Source organism: Beta vulgaris, chromosome 1, assembly GCF_026745355.1.
Source record: "Beta vulgaris subsp. vulgaris cultivar EL10 chromosome 1, EL10.2, whole genome shotgun sequence".
Classification (NCBI taxonomy): domain Eukaryota; kingdom Viridiplantae; phylum Streptophyta; class Magnoliopsida; order Caryophyllales; family Amaranthaceae; genus Beta; species Beta vulgaris.
The window spans coordinates 54,380,889-54,398,175 of record NC_079202.1 but is presented as its reverse complement, the minus strand read 5'-3'; the positions used below and the strand labels follow the sequence as shown (position 1 = coordinate 54,398,175).

The following is a 17,287-nucleotide window of genomic DNA, read 5'->3' as shown; positions in this document are numbered from 1 at the left end:
TAAATAAACCAGTACACTAATTTTCTTTTTTTCATTTATAATTATATTTAGGAAAATGATATTCATAGCCCTTAAAGCTATGTATAAGAAGCTTAAAATAGAAATAAAAATTTGATTCAAGCATTTATTACCTCAAATGATGTGAAATTTTGTCATGAATTCATAAATTTTTTCCATTTAAAGACATGTATTTAATGCTTATATGTAGCCCTTAGGGCTACATATAACATTACCCTTATATTTATATAACTTGGACTTGTAATGCAATGAAGAATAACATTTGGCTTATTTCTCTTCCCATGAGAGTTGAAGTCCATCTTAAATAATTATCTTTTCCTGATTGTTGGACTTTGTGGATAACACCTCTATTCATAAAATGAAATGATCCATAAAAATAAACTAAGTTAGAAAGCAACCAAAATAGAGAAATAACTTAGGAATTTCAATAATCTACACTGACTAATTAGACAAAAGTGCAAAATAGGGGTCTTTAGCAAAAGATTACAGCATTAACTTAGATATCAATAATTAACAAATTCGCAACAATAGTGATAAGGTGTATCCTTTGTCTTGCATTACAGCGCTTTGAACCTTTTGTCGCCTCCCACTCTTGGGTCCAAATTTGAGCCTACATATATATGGTTAAATTTGAATTTAGTTATACAGATATTAGTATATGAGTACATAGTATTATTCACTAAAATATGTCTTCGCTAAAAATATGTCTTACTTGATCGTTTTTGTGTCACTTGAAAAGGAGGATAAGATGGGTGATAAGATGTCATTGGATTTCCATATGCACTTGAGGGGGGTCTAACCTAAAAGGAAGAACATTTGCAATGAAGTCAAATTTTTGCTAAATCTATAAATTTGTATTGACAAATAATCAAGTCAAGTTTAACTTACTGCTGTCACTTGAAATGGATAAGTGTAACCCATATGATGTCCAGGTGAATGATATCCATGAATCTATATAGGATACATTTGAAACCATGTTAAATACTCTTATTTAAGCTAGCTTTACTCAATATGAATATGGTTTACCTGTGCATTAGATGGTCTGACAGAGTAACTTAAAGAAGTTGGATTATGCATTGCCCCTCTTACTTGAATGTGCTCCTGGATAAAAAAAAACAAGAACCATGAAATTCTTTTTTTTTTGTCGCAAATATATTTATATGAAAAATACCAAAAAGAATATTTAAAATGCAATTTAATATTATTACCTGCCCTCGAACATAACTAGTTTCACCTGTCTCATACTGTGGATTATTCTTTCTTGGTTGCTGCTCATATCTGTAACCTTTCCTATGTGTTGGTTCTTTCCCTCTTTGTCTACGGTCTTTTGGGTCTTTCACCTTTTCTTGGTGTAACTCATTGTTATTTGCATCATTTCTTTGAACGTCAGTTTCGGATTGAGGTGGGTGTCTTCCATACACCTTTCCAATCGTGGTAACAGTATTTGGTCCTTCACATTGTTTTGCTGATGCCTTTACTTGTTCTTTTGCAGCTCGTAAACTTTCCAGAAACATTATATACAGCTTATCGTCCATAGTTGCTATAGAAGAAATCTCCTCAAATTCTTTATGCAAATCAAGGTACCTCTTCGCTTTTGGGTTATTGTCTACTGTATAATATGGCACCGTGATTTTGGTGTAGTCCCTAATTATATCCTTCCTCCATCGAGACAAGATGTATTTCTCGGGAACACAAGTAACATCTTCCTCATGATAAACCCTGACCACGTGACTACACATTATGCCTCGGAATTCCATATTTTTACACTCACACTTGACATCATAGGAGTTTCGATCCAAGGCCACTTTATATTGTCGTTGATGCGGCCATTTTGCCCTTTTAGTCACCACATTGTACACTACTAATCTGCCATCATCTTCAATCTTTTTAGCACTAGTATAAGTTACCATTCGCACTTGTTCTTGAAATTCCTCAAACTTCTTTGAAGTATATAGTCTTTGAAATACACTCTCACTCACATACTCAGTGAGGCATAAAGTAGGCTTGTTATTTGACCGAAATGTTTCATTATCATCATCATTTGCTCGTTTACCCAAAGCAAGAGTATATTGTTGGACAAATTCTTTTAAAGTGGTGTTGAGGTGCACAAAAGCTTTAAAAAAATTGTTCATACTCTCACTACGTTGTGTGCTAGACATTCCAGCCCAAAAGTGATCCTTGAAATATATCGGAACCCATCTATTCCTTAAGTTAAACATCTCATTAAACCAATTGTTATCCTTCAACCCGTACTTTTCACCAATGTCTTCCCATTTTCTCTCAAATTCTGCAACGCTTAGTGAATCATGTAGAGCATGTCGCATTTTCTTTCTAATTCTATCACTCTCAGGATTGAAATTTAAGTGCTTCTTCGCATTTTTCATAATATGCCAAATGCACCACCGATGTTTTGTGTCGGGAAAGACCTCCTTGATTGCATTTCCTATATAAAAAAAAAACTCAAATAGACTTATCTTTGCATGGTAATAAACTAAATTCTAAAGATATAAATACTAATCTATATTGCTAGCAGAGAAAAGATAAAACTCACAAAATTTTATAGTTAGCAGCAAGGGATATAATATAATGTGTATAAAGGAGAAGATGTTTTACCTATGGCCATGCATTGATCCGTAAGAATACATTTTGGAGTCTTTCCTAACATACATGCTAGCCACGTCTTGAACAACCACACATAATTACTTGTATCCTCCCCTGAAATTAGAGCACATCCTAGCAAAATTGATTGGCCATGGTGATTCACTCCAATGAAAGGGCAAAAAGGCATTCGATACCTATTTTTCAAGTATGTGGTATCAAATGAAATTACATCCCCAAAATCCCGAAATGCTTCTCTACATCTTCCGTCAGCCCAAAAAACATTTTTAAGTGAACCATCATCACTTGTGTCATACATATAAATGAAGTTTGGGTCTTTTATAGACATCTCCATGAAATGTTTCTCCATAGCTGCAAAATCCCCTTCTTGAAGACACAAACGCCTATGTTTTGTCACTAAATTTCTGCAATCTTTTTCGGAGAATGGAACCTCACCATATCCTCCATATCTTACTGCAAATGTTGCAAAGTTTCGACCAATTGGTATCCCTGCCTTTTCATTATTCATTATCAACTCCTTGTTATGTTCACTAATGAATCTATAATTAGACATGAGTTTTGAACTTGAGGGGTCTAAGGTGTGGTTATGCTCCAAAACCACAGTGGTAAGTTTCCATTCCCCACTTTTCTTGTCAAGTGTGGCAGTTACTTTAGCTTTACATCCAGTGACTTGAGAGCGTGAAGACTTTGTTGGATCCTTACCTTTCGAAACAAACTTTCCTTCTTTAGTACATGCTAGCCTTAGCCTTGTTGCACTGTTATCAACACTTTCTCGACTTCTAATTTTCATTTGAAATCCACTTTGCCGTCCAAAATTATGATAAAAATCAATTACCTCACTATAAGATGTAAATGTCATCCCCATTCTCGGAGAAACAACTGGTTGTGTCATTGGTTGCTGCACATCATCATTTTCTCTTTCAGTTGCATCATTATTGCCTTCTACATTGTTATCAACTTCTTCAATCTGTTGTGTACTAGAATCTGAATCTGAATTGCTATTATTGTTTGTATCCGAACTTCCAGTAATGTCGCCATCAGCATGGTACTCAATATTTAAATCAATCATCGTTTGTTCTGCTTTAGGATTGTGTTAATCCTTTGCTCATTATACCACATCAAATTTTAATAATAGATATTTAGTAGTAAAACTTTCTAGAGATATAAGATATTTGAAATAAGATATTGCTAGTAGTAAAACCATAGATACAGAGCATTATAAATTTATAATATTAGAGGAATACTGCTCAATGTAATAAAATTTAACTTTATCATTATCTTTTTACTTGTAGATGGTAACCTTATAGTGCAATGTCTATATACACTAATATAATAATCATTATGCTTGTTCAAGTGACTAATATGTTGAATGAAAAAAACAAAAGACTAAATACTATATCTGAATTTAGTCATAGGCTGATGTTATAATCAAGCACCTCATAGACTTGAATTTAGTCATACCTTGAATGGAAATAACATGAGACTAATATGTTGTTCAATTGAGTAAAGGATAGAATTTGACTTCTATCACTATTATATATGTGATATAATTTAACTTTAATCATTATTTTATAAAGGATAGAATTTAACTTTTATCATTAACTTTTAGTTGTAGATTATAATCTTATAATGCAATATGAGTATACATTAACATAACAATCGTAAAGCTTGAGAAAATAAACAACAAAGAATTAGAATTCATGTGTTACCTTACTCATGGTGTTGATGATTTTTTACCCACAGGTTGAATTCCAACTCCAACTACAATTTCCTTTTTCTCTGCAATGAATTGATTATATTCCACAAAGAGGAGCAACACGTGCTAAAGAGATTATGAGAAACCGATGCTTTGAGTACAAATGTATTTTCTTGCCTAATTACTTGTGTGTTTAAGTTCTCTTGAAAATATAATGTACAGAAAGTTTTTTTAGCTAAAGTGCAAACTTTCAACTTGAGTTTAGGTTGTACATTGTTACTCCAAAGTAGCAAGCTTAAGGTCAGTGAATGGAAAAAAAATGTCAGTGAATGCAAAGAGTTTCACATAAATAACGTTGTTGTAAATTATATTTTCAATGTTCTTCAATATGCTGTTTTTTTGTCTTTTAAACAGCTATTTTTAAAGCTTCCATGCAACTACATTAAATGCTACACCATTATCATAGATTGGTAGTTACATTACTGATTAATGATTATGCTAATAAATACAAAGTTAATTAAGCCACCTCAGCAGCCATGCAATTGACACCTCCCTTGCCACATCACCTGGGTAAGTGACCCAGTGGGTGGATGTAGCCAAGCCCGTGTTATAGGTTATGGATGTTTTGAAACAATTAATTGTTATAGAAAAACCTTCCTTGTATGAGACATCAGATGGAGAGTCAGGTGAATAAATTCTTTGGATGTCATACTTGGTTACTTTGGAGGGGCTAGAAGGACTAAAAAGTAAAAACTTGGTTTGCATAATAAGTTTTTTCAAAAAGAAGAAAGATAAATTTTATTAATTAAAAGCTACATAGTATCTATAATTAGGGAAAAACTATATGCAACACTAAACACTGTATATAAGAAGCTAAAAATTGAAATAAGTTGCATCTTGATCATTTATTACATCGATTGATGCAAAAAAAATTCATAAATTCACAACTTATTTCCATTTTAAGTAGTGTATTTATGTCTTATATGCAACCTTAAGGGGTGCATATAGCATAACTCCTATAATTAATATTAAATATTTATGAAATAGTACAACCTAACTTTTCAAGGGGAAAGATAAAATTTTCGTTATTTACATAGTAAGTTGATTACAGTTATGTATACAGGTTGCATCGCTTAAGCTCATGAAGTCAAAGCTAAACTGTTTTTCTTTTTGCCAAACAAACTCTGCATTTTTGCGTCAACAACATTTTACACCTCTAGTAGAACAATAAAGTAACATATTACCCCATAACTTATTATATAACAAAACCTCACACGTACATAATGACATAGGCCAACAAAAATGAGATGACTATACAAATAATGAAATGCATCCGATGTTATGTATTCTTTATTTTGTCATCCGAGTTTTTTTTTAACAAAAGAATTGGTGTTTTTTTCTGGTTGTTATATGGTGTAAGTCGTGTAACAGTTATACCAACTTACGAATTTGAAGATCACTGGCTAGTTCTAAACCCTTCAATAGGGCCATAACTTCCACTTTGAAGGAATTACAATGCCCAAAGTTCATAGATAATGCTGAAATTAAACCCCCGCAGTGATCTCGAATAATGGCACCACCTCCAGCGGGCCCAGGAGCTCCCTTCGCTGCCCCATCAGAGTTGAGGACATACCAGTCCATTGGAGGGTGTTTCCAGGTAACACCCACTTCCTCTCTTCCTCGAGACGGTCTAGGCTTCATGCATAGTGATAATTTCCTGTCAATGGCCCGACGAGCTTCATTGTAGTGCACATGTATGAAGCCCCCAATATCTTGTGGCACCTCCTGACTTCGCCCAAAAACAATACTATTTCTCCACTTCCAAATCCACCACACTGCCACACAAAAAAGGGTCACCCATATCATGTAGCCATCATTATCATCGTGCTGGAGATTGGAGGTGATCCATAGTTTTAATGGCTTCTCATAGAACCCAGACGTGCCACACAAACGGATATGATGTTGAGTAACAAAAAGAAACATGTAATGGCAAAGAAGCCCAGTACGTCCTCCTTCAAAGTTACAACAAAATCGAAGATACAGCTTATACTCTCTCTACACCTTCAACCAATTGATTAAACCTTGCTGATATTTTTTTATTAAAGCTCAAACAGAAAACATTTGCACCAGTACTAAAGCTAAAAGTGGCTGCAGAAAATTGTCAAAATCTCTATATATTTCCCTTGAACGCTACGAGCATACATTACCGATTTCTCATTACCATCAAAAGAATGTAACTATATTGGCGAGGGAGTGTATGATAGCGTTCATTTAATGATTTTTAGTGTTTTGACGATCCTAACTTTATAATTACTATAACCTTCTTAGCTACTACTCCGACGTTAGTGTTCATAACCCGATATCCAGGTCTATACTTACGGAACCATATTATTTTTAGGGCGTCAAATCATTCGGAAAAACTACGATAATGATGTGATCTAAGAACTTGTATGATTGGGGAAAGATTCCATAGCTTCAGCCTAGTATACACAAGTACACAAGCATTGCAATAACACCCAAGGGAACCATTCAGATGTTCTGTTGTATAATGCAAAAGCATGTTCATGAACCCTTCATAACAAATCCAATTTATACACAAGTATGATTCCAATACAGTAATCTCTACACTTTGCAAGCTCCATCCGCCTCAGCCCCCACAAAAACTAGAGAAGCTGGAGGGGTGAATAAGTAGCAAGGGGAGCAACAAAGTTTTTTTTTTAAGAAGAAAAAGAATATATAAATGACAAAAGGATATAATTTCGATCCTTGTTTTTTATCGACAAGATTTAACTTTATGCACAGAGGCAAAGTACTATGACATACTACAGCATTTTCCAACCACCATAGGAAAGTGGAGAAAAGGTACCTGAATTCGACCTAAGCCAAGAGTATCTTTATTCCTTGGGACGCGGCTTGGCTTGCACTCTAGAATAATATCTACCATGTTTTCTCATGCCAGAATGTCCGTGCTGCCCAGCACTAGACCTAGTTTGGGGACCACGAGATGCAGGTTCCACCACGACAGTGTGACCTCTTTGATGTTGCCTTCTCCTTCCACGGGTGCGATTTGAAGAGCTACTGGACTCCGGTTCTTCTCTGCCTATATGATTGGTTTGCTGTTGCTCACTAGTTCCATCATTCATTGCATCGGCATCCTCCCTGACCAAGTCTTGGAGAGAAAGGCGCGAAAATAATACATTGCCTTTCGGAGGTTCGATCAAGCCACCATGCTGTTGTTGAAGCTCCAAGATCGCCTCAAACTTCCGTCTTCTACTAGTCTCCAGGTCACATTGGAGGACTTTTTCCACAAGTTCCTTATCATAAACATCCTGATATACACACAAGGACAAAATATTTCAATAAAAAATAGATGATTGTGTATCGATATGCTCAAAGACAAAATCAGAAATGTAGAAGTGCCAGTGTTTAGTACTAGTAGCAGCTTCGATCCAGAGTCGAGCTGTTGGGAGAAGTATTCTCCATTGAACATGTGAGAAAGGACCATTTTGGTAAATGTACTAGGTACACACACACGCGCGCGCACGCACACGCACGCACAGAGACCGATTCCTCCTCTCTGTTCAGTGAAGAACAAGTTCTCCACTTAGCCTATTTCTTTATGTAATGCTTTATTAACTATTAAGTAATAAACTTGTATATCTGGACATGGAGTATTTCCACTTCTGCCACTAGTTTACCAGTCGCATGTCTTTCTAGATAAATGTTTAAATCTTTGGATTTAGCATAGTCACTAACTAGGGCGATAGTGTTTTTCCCCAAAGTTTGCTTATCATGGAAACAAAATCTTGGTAAAAGCAATCTTCAATTACATACCGAATCCGGTTCATGAGAACCAGCCAAGTTGAGCACATGTTCAATGTCTTTGGCCAGAAAGACTTTGCGACAGACAGGACAGTTTCCTGTATTATCTCCCATCATTTGGCGTAAATCTGGTGAACAATACAATTAGTTAGAAGGATAAGTGGACAAAGCCAAAAGCACTGAAGCACCACTGAGAACAATAGAGCAATTAAGACTGTCTACAGGTCAGTTCAGACTTCAGGTGTGGACGTGTGGTTGACTTCCAGGTCAGGTATACTTTTTAGTTGTTTTTACTTTTTAGTTGGTTTACTCAGGTTATAGGTTAAAATCTAGTTTGTTTCTATATAATTTTCAGATGGGTCCAGCTCGAGTTTGAGAAATGAGTCAATTTTAACAAGTGTTACTAAAACGCAGTCACCTCTTATCCAAGTAGAGCTGGAATTCCAGCCTCCATTAGCAAGCCCAAAGATACAACAGTCTAAGGAATTTTCATAATAATCCAGCATAGCTAGCTTCAAACAAGACTAAGAGGGACAATGGCTTTTCCACATCGAATACATTGGCACAAAAGTTCATAAAATCACAAAAGGAATAACTCACTTCTATGTTGATATAGAAGGCATTTTCTCCACCCTTCCAACAGTATCGAACAGATAATGATGCCATCATTAAGTGATGATACAGATGCATGGACTGCCTTGCCTCGAGTGAAAGTAGATTACACTATTACAGGAATCTCCACAACTCAAGTTCTTTGCATCTCGCAGTAAATGATCTTAAAATTAGAGGTCTTCAAACATTTTATGGCCTTTGGTTTATGCTATCTTCTTAGCTTTGCAGCCTTTGCTGGGTGGGGAGAGGGGCTTCAGTAAGATCAAAGCACTGCTGATTTTTCAGTTTGACTTAACATAGTTGTAGCTTAGATGAAACAAGACATATCATCCTCTATATAATGCATATTACACTTTACTCACTCTGAATAAGAGACTCTGTTGGTTTCACAATTAAGCCATTTATCATGGCACATATAGACAAAAAGGGGTTTGCCAACCTAGCATACCTAGTTACATACAACATGCATATGCTTTTCCACAGCTACAAGCAACTGTTAGTCAGAAATTAACCATACTGATAACATATCTTGCCTGAAATTAGTTCCTTTTCTTCATTGATGATAGATGACAGACTACTTGAGATTCTGCAACAGGCTTCATTCTCTTTCAAGATCCATTTCAACCATCTCACAATGCACTCACTACAACAATCAAAGGCAAAATTAAGACAACAATTTGAGAGAAAGATGCAATCTTCATTAACACATATTAGAGGGATAAGGATTCAGACTTTACCAGTGAAAGCAATGAAAACAAGACATCAACTTCATAAATGGCTCGGATTCACTGTGCCTATCTTCTGGTACCAAAGGATACAAACACAGTGGACAATCACCTTCAGGGTGGTTCATGCTAGTAAGTCTTTCCACTGCTTCCTGTTGCAAAAACAGAGGATATAGATATAGATACAGCACAAATTCAACTGCACAGACCAAAGCTTCCATCAAAAAAGTAGTTATCAATAGAAAATCTTGAAGGAAAAAAAAAACACAGTTAAGGTGACAGGTTAAAGAATCTCAATAAAAGCCAAGTGAAAAATAAAAGACTCACATAACATGTATGAATAAAAGGGCACCTAGTAGAGCTACAAATATGGCATATAGGCCACAAGTAAGAGCAAGATAACTAGCTCACAAACATAAAACATTAAGAGAGTATTTGGGTGGGACGAGATCATTTTCCTGGAAAATCGGTTTCCCATTTTCCTTTGCTCATGGAAAATAGTCCTCCTTAGAGTAAAGCACATTTTGCTTTCTCAATAAAGGAATGTCATATTTGCCTCCCTTTTTCTCATCTTCATTTTCTCCTCTCCAATTGATCCTCCCTGCTTTATTTTTCCTTTTCATTTCTCTCTTCTCTTGTAAAAAAACGCAAACAGAGGATAACTAATCTAAAAAAGTGTTTTCCTTGGAATATGTTATTTCAAGAAAAATCAGTTTCCATAGAAAGCATTTCCTAACCAACCAAACCTAGGCTGATACAGCAACACAAACCAATACTCTCTCCAGCTCCTAATAAACTTTCACAATCCCATCAAGGACAAAAAGGCTTCACATTCCTTTGTATATTAGTCATCAAGTACTTAAAGTCAAATTAACCCTCATACTAATTCAGTAATTCTATTTTGAGATTCAAGAAAACAACTCTATTACTGGGATTTCAAAACGCCATGAGAAGTTGTTCCGGTCATTTTAAGAAGGGGGTAAGTTTTAATTTCGTGCAGCACACTTTCCAGTGAAATTTGAAAGAGCTTACCTCACAAAGCGCCACAAGCATCAAACAAGATGCCAGTTCATGAGCCATATCATGTAAACCATTACTCAGATGTTTTAGCCTTTTCTCATCAAGCCCTTTAGAACCTATAATACCAACATAAGGTGGATCACTGGGATACTGCCACAAGTTGAAAGTGAATATTAGAAAAAAGCAAGTAAAATATAAAAGATGTTTTCAAATCTATAGCAGGAACATCTGCATGATTCAGGTCGTAGAACCGGCAACATCATCGAGGTGACATGTCAGATTGTGCCATCAGCTTAACACACCAAAACAAGAGAGGTGACTATTTATACGCAGAGTTAGATAACATTACCTGTGGACCAGCCCGTAACTCAATGGTTGCTTCCACAAACTACAGAAAAGGTGAGAAAACAAAACTTTGTTATATTTGTGCTTCCTTAGTCAAGACAAGCAAAGTTACTGGAAAGGAGCAGCAATGGATATCTTAGGTCACAACTCGATCACTGTAAGAAATTAAGATTATCTAACCTTCTCTTTCTTTTACCCTTGCCACATGAAGTTGCTACAAGGAAAGACAACAAAGACAAAGATCTTGCACTTCAATATGTACATGTATAGAACCACCTATATGAACGTTGTTGTCCACAAAAGGTTGAATAGGTATGGCAGTTTCCATTAGAAAGCACAAATATCTTTCAGGGAAAGGTGAAATCAATACATGGGCTCCACAAAACATCAACATGGATGCGATGATAAACCAGATTGACGTAGGAAGGTTGGCGGTAAGTTTGATAAGGAAGCGCGACAAAAAGCCTGAAATGATTTCCACTAATCGGGCCGACGGAGTCCGATTGCCTATTGTGATACCCTTTCGGAAGCAGAACGGGGCAACGAGTCAAACTCACCGCTACACCGTGACGTATAGGCTTTTAAAGCCATCCGAGTTCGTTTAAGGCCCTAAATCAACCTTTTAATTATTTCTGAATTTTATTATTTCCTTAATTACGTATTAGGGTTTTGTTTTACGTATTTAAACATTATTAGGTCATTGTTTGGAGGCAGTTTTTTACTTTTAATAATATCACAGAGTTCATACTCTTTTCTGGTGGATTCCGGAGTTTTACAGATTTATCGCTTGTAAATCTGTCTGTTCGTGATCGAGATTAGCGTTTGTTTTTCTCCATACTTTCCGACTGCGTCAAGTGGTATCAGAGCAGGCCTTCTCCTGTCTCTTTTCGTAGCTTGAAGACCATGGGAGAACCAGTGACCAGGGCAGAACTTGAAGGGGTTACCGCGGCATTTACCACGGCCCTTACTGCACTGACCGAACAGATGACTGCGTTGACTATGCAGATGACTAACATGCGGAACAATACCAATCGAGGAGGAGACAGGAGGGGAGAACAAAATCGAACTCCACGGGGGAGAGGCAAACGACCTGTCGTGGCAGATAGTTCGAGTTCTGAGGAAGAAGAAGTTTTTGAAGAGGAACGTAGCGAGGAAGGTAACAATTCTTTTAAACATGATTATAGAGTAAAAGCAGATATTCCTATATCGAATGTGTTCAAGGAAAAAGGAGTGTGACAGAATATACGGCGGAGTTCCTGCGCGCAATGATTTAGGGGAATCTGAAAGTCATAAGGTGGCTCGCTATGTTAGTGGGTTAAAGACTTCCCTGCAAGAGAAGATGGGGTTACAAACTGTGTGGACTGTGGCTGAAGCATCTAGTTTGGCGTTAAAGGCGAAGCAAATAGAGAAACCCCTAGAAATTTCTCTTCATTCAAAAGATACTCACCCCAGAGTAACTTTGAATTTAACAGTGAGAGGGAGAAAAGTGCACTAACTAAGGAGTTTGGGTCTGCACCAAAAGTCGGTCCTATTAGTGCAACACAAGGAAGGGCCCCTGTCCAGAAGCAAAATAATATGTATGTGAAACCTAGTAGAGATACTTGCTATCGTTGTAATGGAAAGGGTCATAGGTCCAATGTCTGTCCAACTCAGAGAGTCACTCTGTCTTAGAAGGAGAAGCAGATGGAGGGGAGTTTGAAGGAGAAAATGATGAGTATGCAGATGCGGAGTTTGCTGAGGAGGAGTCTGAGGATCGAGTTAACTTTGTGCTGCAAAGGGTCCTGTTAGCTTATAAAGAGGAGGGTCAGCGCAAGAACCTGTTTAAAACTCATTGTTCTAGAAGAACAAGGTCTATAACTTGATTGTGGATAATGGTAGTACGGAGAATTTGGTGTCCCAGAAGCTAGTGGAGTATTTGAAGCTGCCCACAACACCACATGAGAAACCCTACGCCCTGGGTTGGGTCAGCAAGGGGTCTCAAGTTCAAGTGACGATGACTTGCAGAGTTCCCATCTCCATAGGGAAACACTACAAAGACGAGGTAATGTGTGATGTGCTTGATATGGATGTGTGCCATATTTTACTTGGTAGGCCTTGGCAATTTGATAATGATATTACTTATCGGGGGAGGGATAATATGATGATGTTTACTTGGGAATCCCATAAAATTGCCATGGCCCCTGTTTTGAATTTTGATGATAAGGCAGGGGGAAGAAAACCAGTTTCTTAGTAATGACTTATAATGATAAGGAACTTGATGAGGCTGTGAAAGAGACTGAATAGCAGTTAAAGGGTTGTTAAGTGCTGTAAAAGAAGAGAACCCCATTCTTGCTGAAGTTTTGGAGATCTTAGAGGGTTTTAAGGAGTTGATTGCTGATGAGTTACCGAAAGAACTACCACCCATGCGTGACATACAACATCACATTGATCTAATTCCTGGTTGCAGCCTACCAAACCTTCCCCACTATCGTATGAGTCCCAAGGAAAATGAGATTTTGAGAGAGCAGATTAAGGATTTGTTGCAAAAAGGGTTCATTCGGGAGAGTATGAGTCCATGTGCAGTTCCTGTTTTTTTAATCCCCAAGAAAGGAAATCAGTGGCGGATGTGTATTGACAGCAGGGCCATCAATAAGATCACTATCAAGTATCGCTTCCCTATCCCTCGATTGGAAGATATGCTTGATGAATTGTCAGGATCAAAGGTATTTTCGAAGATAGATCTGCGAAATGGGTATCACCAGATTCGTATTCGACCTGGAGATGAGTGGAAGACAGCTTTCAAGAGCAAGAAGGGGTTGTATGAGTGGCTGGTCATGCCTTTTGGTTTATCGAACGCACCTAGTACTTTCATGCGCTTGATGAACCAAGTTCTTCGTCCTTTTACTGGTTCTTTTGTTGTTGTTTATTTTGATGATATTCTGATTTACAGCGAGGAAAAGAAAGATCACCTGGAGCATGTGGCTTAGGTGCTGCAGGTTTTATAGGAGAATAAGCTGTACGCACGTTTTGTACCAGCAAATTACTTTTCTTAGGTTTTGTTGTTGGTGCCGAGGGGATTCAGGTGGATGAGGAGAAGGTGAGCGCAATCCGGGATTGGCCTACACCTACATCAGTGACTGAAGTTCGTAGCTTTCATGGCCTAGCAACTTTCTATAGGAGATTTATCCGGGATTTCAGTACCATAACCGCACCGATCACAGAATGTTTATAGAAAGGGAAGTTCCAGTGGGGAGATGAGAGGAGTTTTTCCTTGATTAAAGCCAAACTTTGTAGTGCCCCGGTTCTAGCACTCCCTGATTTTGACAAGGTGTTTCAAGTTGAATGTGATGCCAATAGGGTCGGTATTGAAGCAGTTTTGTCTCAAGAGAAGCGACATGTGGCCTATTTCAGTGAAAAATTGAGTGAAGCTAGGCAGAAGTGGAGTACATATGATCAGGAGTTCTATATAGTGTTTAGGGCATTGCGACAGTGGGAGCACTATCTAGTGCAAAGAGAGTTCATTCTATTCACTGATCACCAAGCACTCAGGTAACTATCCACTCAACACAAACCTTGGAAATTATTTATGCTAGCTCATCAACTATCCCCAACATAGAAACATCATGAAGGTCTACCCTGAAAAGTTCCAGTTATCTATATACTCGGACTCTTTATTAAACCTCTAAGTACCTATGTCAGATACTCAAAACTTCGGTGTGGTGTGGACATTTCAACACTTAATTCTGAGCCAAATCCATGGAAAGTGTTCATAAAATTAGCCAAATCAGACACTTGGACACTTACCCGTGTTTGACACAAGTAACTAAGTCCGAGTAACATAGCCAATTCTAGAGAATATGTAAATTCGTAAAATAGAGTTTCACTATCCTTTACCTTATTCAGCTTCAATTTTATTTTTACTCCCTTCACCAATATGTCATATTCGTTTTCATGGATTTGAAAGCAAAAGCTCCAATCAAAGTTTTTTTGTAATGAAAAAAAAAAACACATAATATGTTTATTTTTATACTTTATTAGGAGTAATACTAAACTTTTACTTCTCTAGTCAATGTTCTAATTATTGGACAATCACGATCATAGCAAGCTCACAACTTAAAAGTAGAGTTAAGAAATAATATTTTCAGGAATTAGCAAAAACAATTCGACATTAAAAAAAATTGAATGGAATTATACTAAGAGAAAAGAAGAGAGAGAAAGAGAGGTACCTGTTGAAAATGGACGTCGGCTGTTCGAGGTTTGATGTGGAGATGAAGATGAGGAGGAAATCTGTTGAGGACGATACAATCATCGCCATAAACGGCTTCAACAGCTTCTACTTCCATTCTTACTTCTTCTTCTTCCGCCATTGACGATTCTCAAAGAAACAATGGCGGAAGAAGAAAGCAGGTTTTTTAGGGGCAAAAAAAGGAAGGGTTTTTGAGTTCTGGGTATAAAAGTTAGAATATTTCGAAAGAGCCTTAATGTCCGATTTCCTCTTTTCAATATTTGTGCTACTTAGTTCACCTGAAATTTTCTGATCTGAATTTATCTGATCTGATCTGAACTTATTTTTTCTGATTACAAGATCTTATCTTTTAGATATTTCTCAATGTATAAGAAAAAATATAGTCATGTGGGGTCTTGTTTGATTTGTCTCACTGAGTACTTTATTAATATTCAATTATTATATTTTTACTAATATGTAATAAAAGATATAATGATTTTTAAATATAAGCATAATCTGAACTGATCTGATCTGAACTTATTTTTTCTGATCTGATCTGATCTGATTAAATCTGAAATAAGCAAAAATAAGGTGAACTGAACATAGCCTAAGGCTAGAGCGGGTAAAATATTACTCAATCCACCAACTCAGTCCGAACCTAGCCTATTAATAATGATTGGGTACCAAAGATGTCTTGGCTAGGGGCGAAAGTTATTCGGATAAAATCCGATCCAATCCAATCCGAATTACTAATTCGGATCGGATTCGAGCTGTGTTCGGATTGGATTTGGATTGAGATTTTTTGAAAAATTAGATTTTCGGATCGGATTGGATTGAAGGTAATTGGATCCAAAAATCCAATATAACCAAATAGTATTATGCCTTGTATTATGTATCTGGATTGAGATTAAGTGCTTAGCTGATTTTCTTTATTATAAAAAAACTACTCCATAGCCCAATACACATAGCACTTCAACCCTTCCCCTAAAACACCATCTGCACTTCATCCTTCATTTTCTAATTTTACTAGGTTGTTGTTGTGCTTAATTCATTTCATCGAAAAACTAGAGTTTTAAAAAATCGGATTTTCGGATCGGATCCAATCTAGAGTATGAAAATTTGGATTGGATTGAATCGGATTCAAACCCTAATTGGTTTGGATTCGGATTGAAAAATTGAAATCCAAATTGTATTCAGATCGGATTGGATTCGGCACTAATCCAAACCGCACTAGTCTTGGCCTAGTGGTTAAGATTGAGGTGTTGTGAACGATAGGTCACAGCTTCGAATTCCCCCTCCTCTTCTTTGTATTTTGTACCGCCTTCATGGCTCGTATGGATAAAAAAAAGTTAATAATTGGGTCGAAATTTTCAACCCGTTTAATTAAATGGGTCGAAATTTTCAACCCGTTTAATTAAATGGGTCGAAATTTTCAACGTGTTTAATTAAATGGGTCGATTTAAAACTAAATGGATAAGTCAGGTTGGAAATTTCGACCTACAGCTAAAAAAAATTGGGCTAGTCCATATAAAAAGTTAAAAACTAAAAAATCCTAACTCATTACAGTTAATGTTGAACAATTAATTATGCAGTTGTAATGGTATTGATTCTGAACAATAATTGGATTGGGTTAGTTTTGAACAATATCTAGTTTGTGGTTATATAATGGCTTGATGCTAAGTTGTTGCGTATTGTTGCTTTGTTGTGTTTTTTTTCTGGAAAAAACACCAAAAAAAACATTAAACGGGTCGACCTAAAGGTTAACCCGTTTATCATAAGGTTGGGTTGTAATTTCCATCCCGTTTAAGTTAACAGGTCAGGTTGGGTTAAAGGGTTCTCAACCCGTTAACCCACCAAGGCGCCAACCTAACCTGATCTTGACCCAACCCTAACCAAGGTCCTGTTCTGTTCAACTTATTTTAACTTATTTAAAATCTTATAAGATAAGATAAATAAGATGTTATGTTCAACTTATCTTCACTCATTTCAGAAAAAAAAATAAGATAAGACAAAATAAGTTGAATTAAACAGACCCTAAGTACTACCTCTTTTTTGACCCGATCCAAACTGAAACTATTATAGTGCAAAGCAAGTCCATATATCACATGACTGTGTGACAACGTCAATCCAAAATATTAACTTAGGTAAAAGAGCTTAAATTCTTTTTTTTTTAAAGAAACTGAAACTATTATAGTTACTTGGCTTAATTTATACTGGTTAGTGTTA

At 36.6% G+C, this 17,287-nt stretch overlaps 1 protein-coding gene and 1 long non-coding RNA gene across 2 annotated transcripts; one reads left to right on the top strand and one right to left on the bottom strand.

Annotated features, from left to right (window-relative positions):
• The first annotated feature begins 271 nt into the window (after nt 1–271).
• On the top strand, nt 272–4,686 carry LOC125495455 (uncharacterized). Its single transcript, XR_007272153.2, has 2 exons — nt 272–1,598; nt 4,381–4,686. It is a non-coding gene; the product is annotated as an uncharacterized LOC125495455 (long non-coding RNA).
• A 2,214-nt stretch (nt 4,687–6,900) lies between these two features.
• LOC104905267 (uncharacterized) lies at nt 6,901–15,315 on the bottom strand. Its single transcript, XM_010693743.4, has 7 exons — nt 15,063–15,315; nt 10,862–10,900; nt 10,525–10,662; nt 9,505–9,644; nt 9,301–9,410; nt 8,168–8,283; nt 6,901–7,662 (listed from the first exon to the last, which is right to left on the bottom strand). Exons 1-7 carry the CDS (start codon nt 15,201–15,203, stop codon nt 7,228–7,230), a joined length of 1,119 nt encoding a protein of 372 aa, XP_010692045.1. The 5' UTR covers nt 15,204–15,315; the 3' UTR covers nt 6,901–7,227.
• Nucleotides 15,316–17,287: the final 1,972 nt, after the last annotated feature.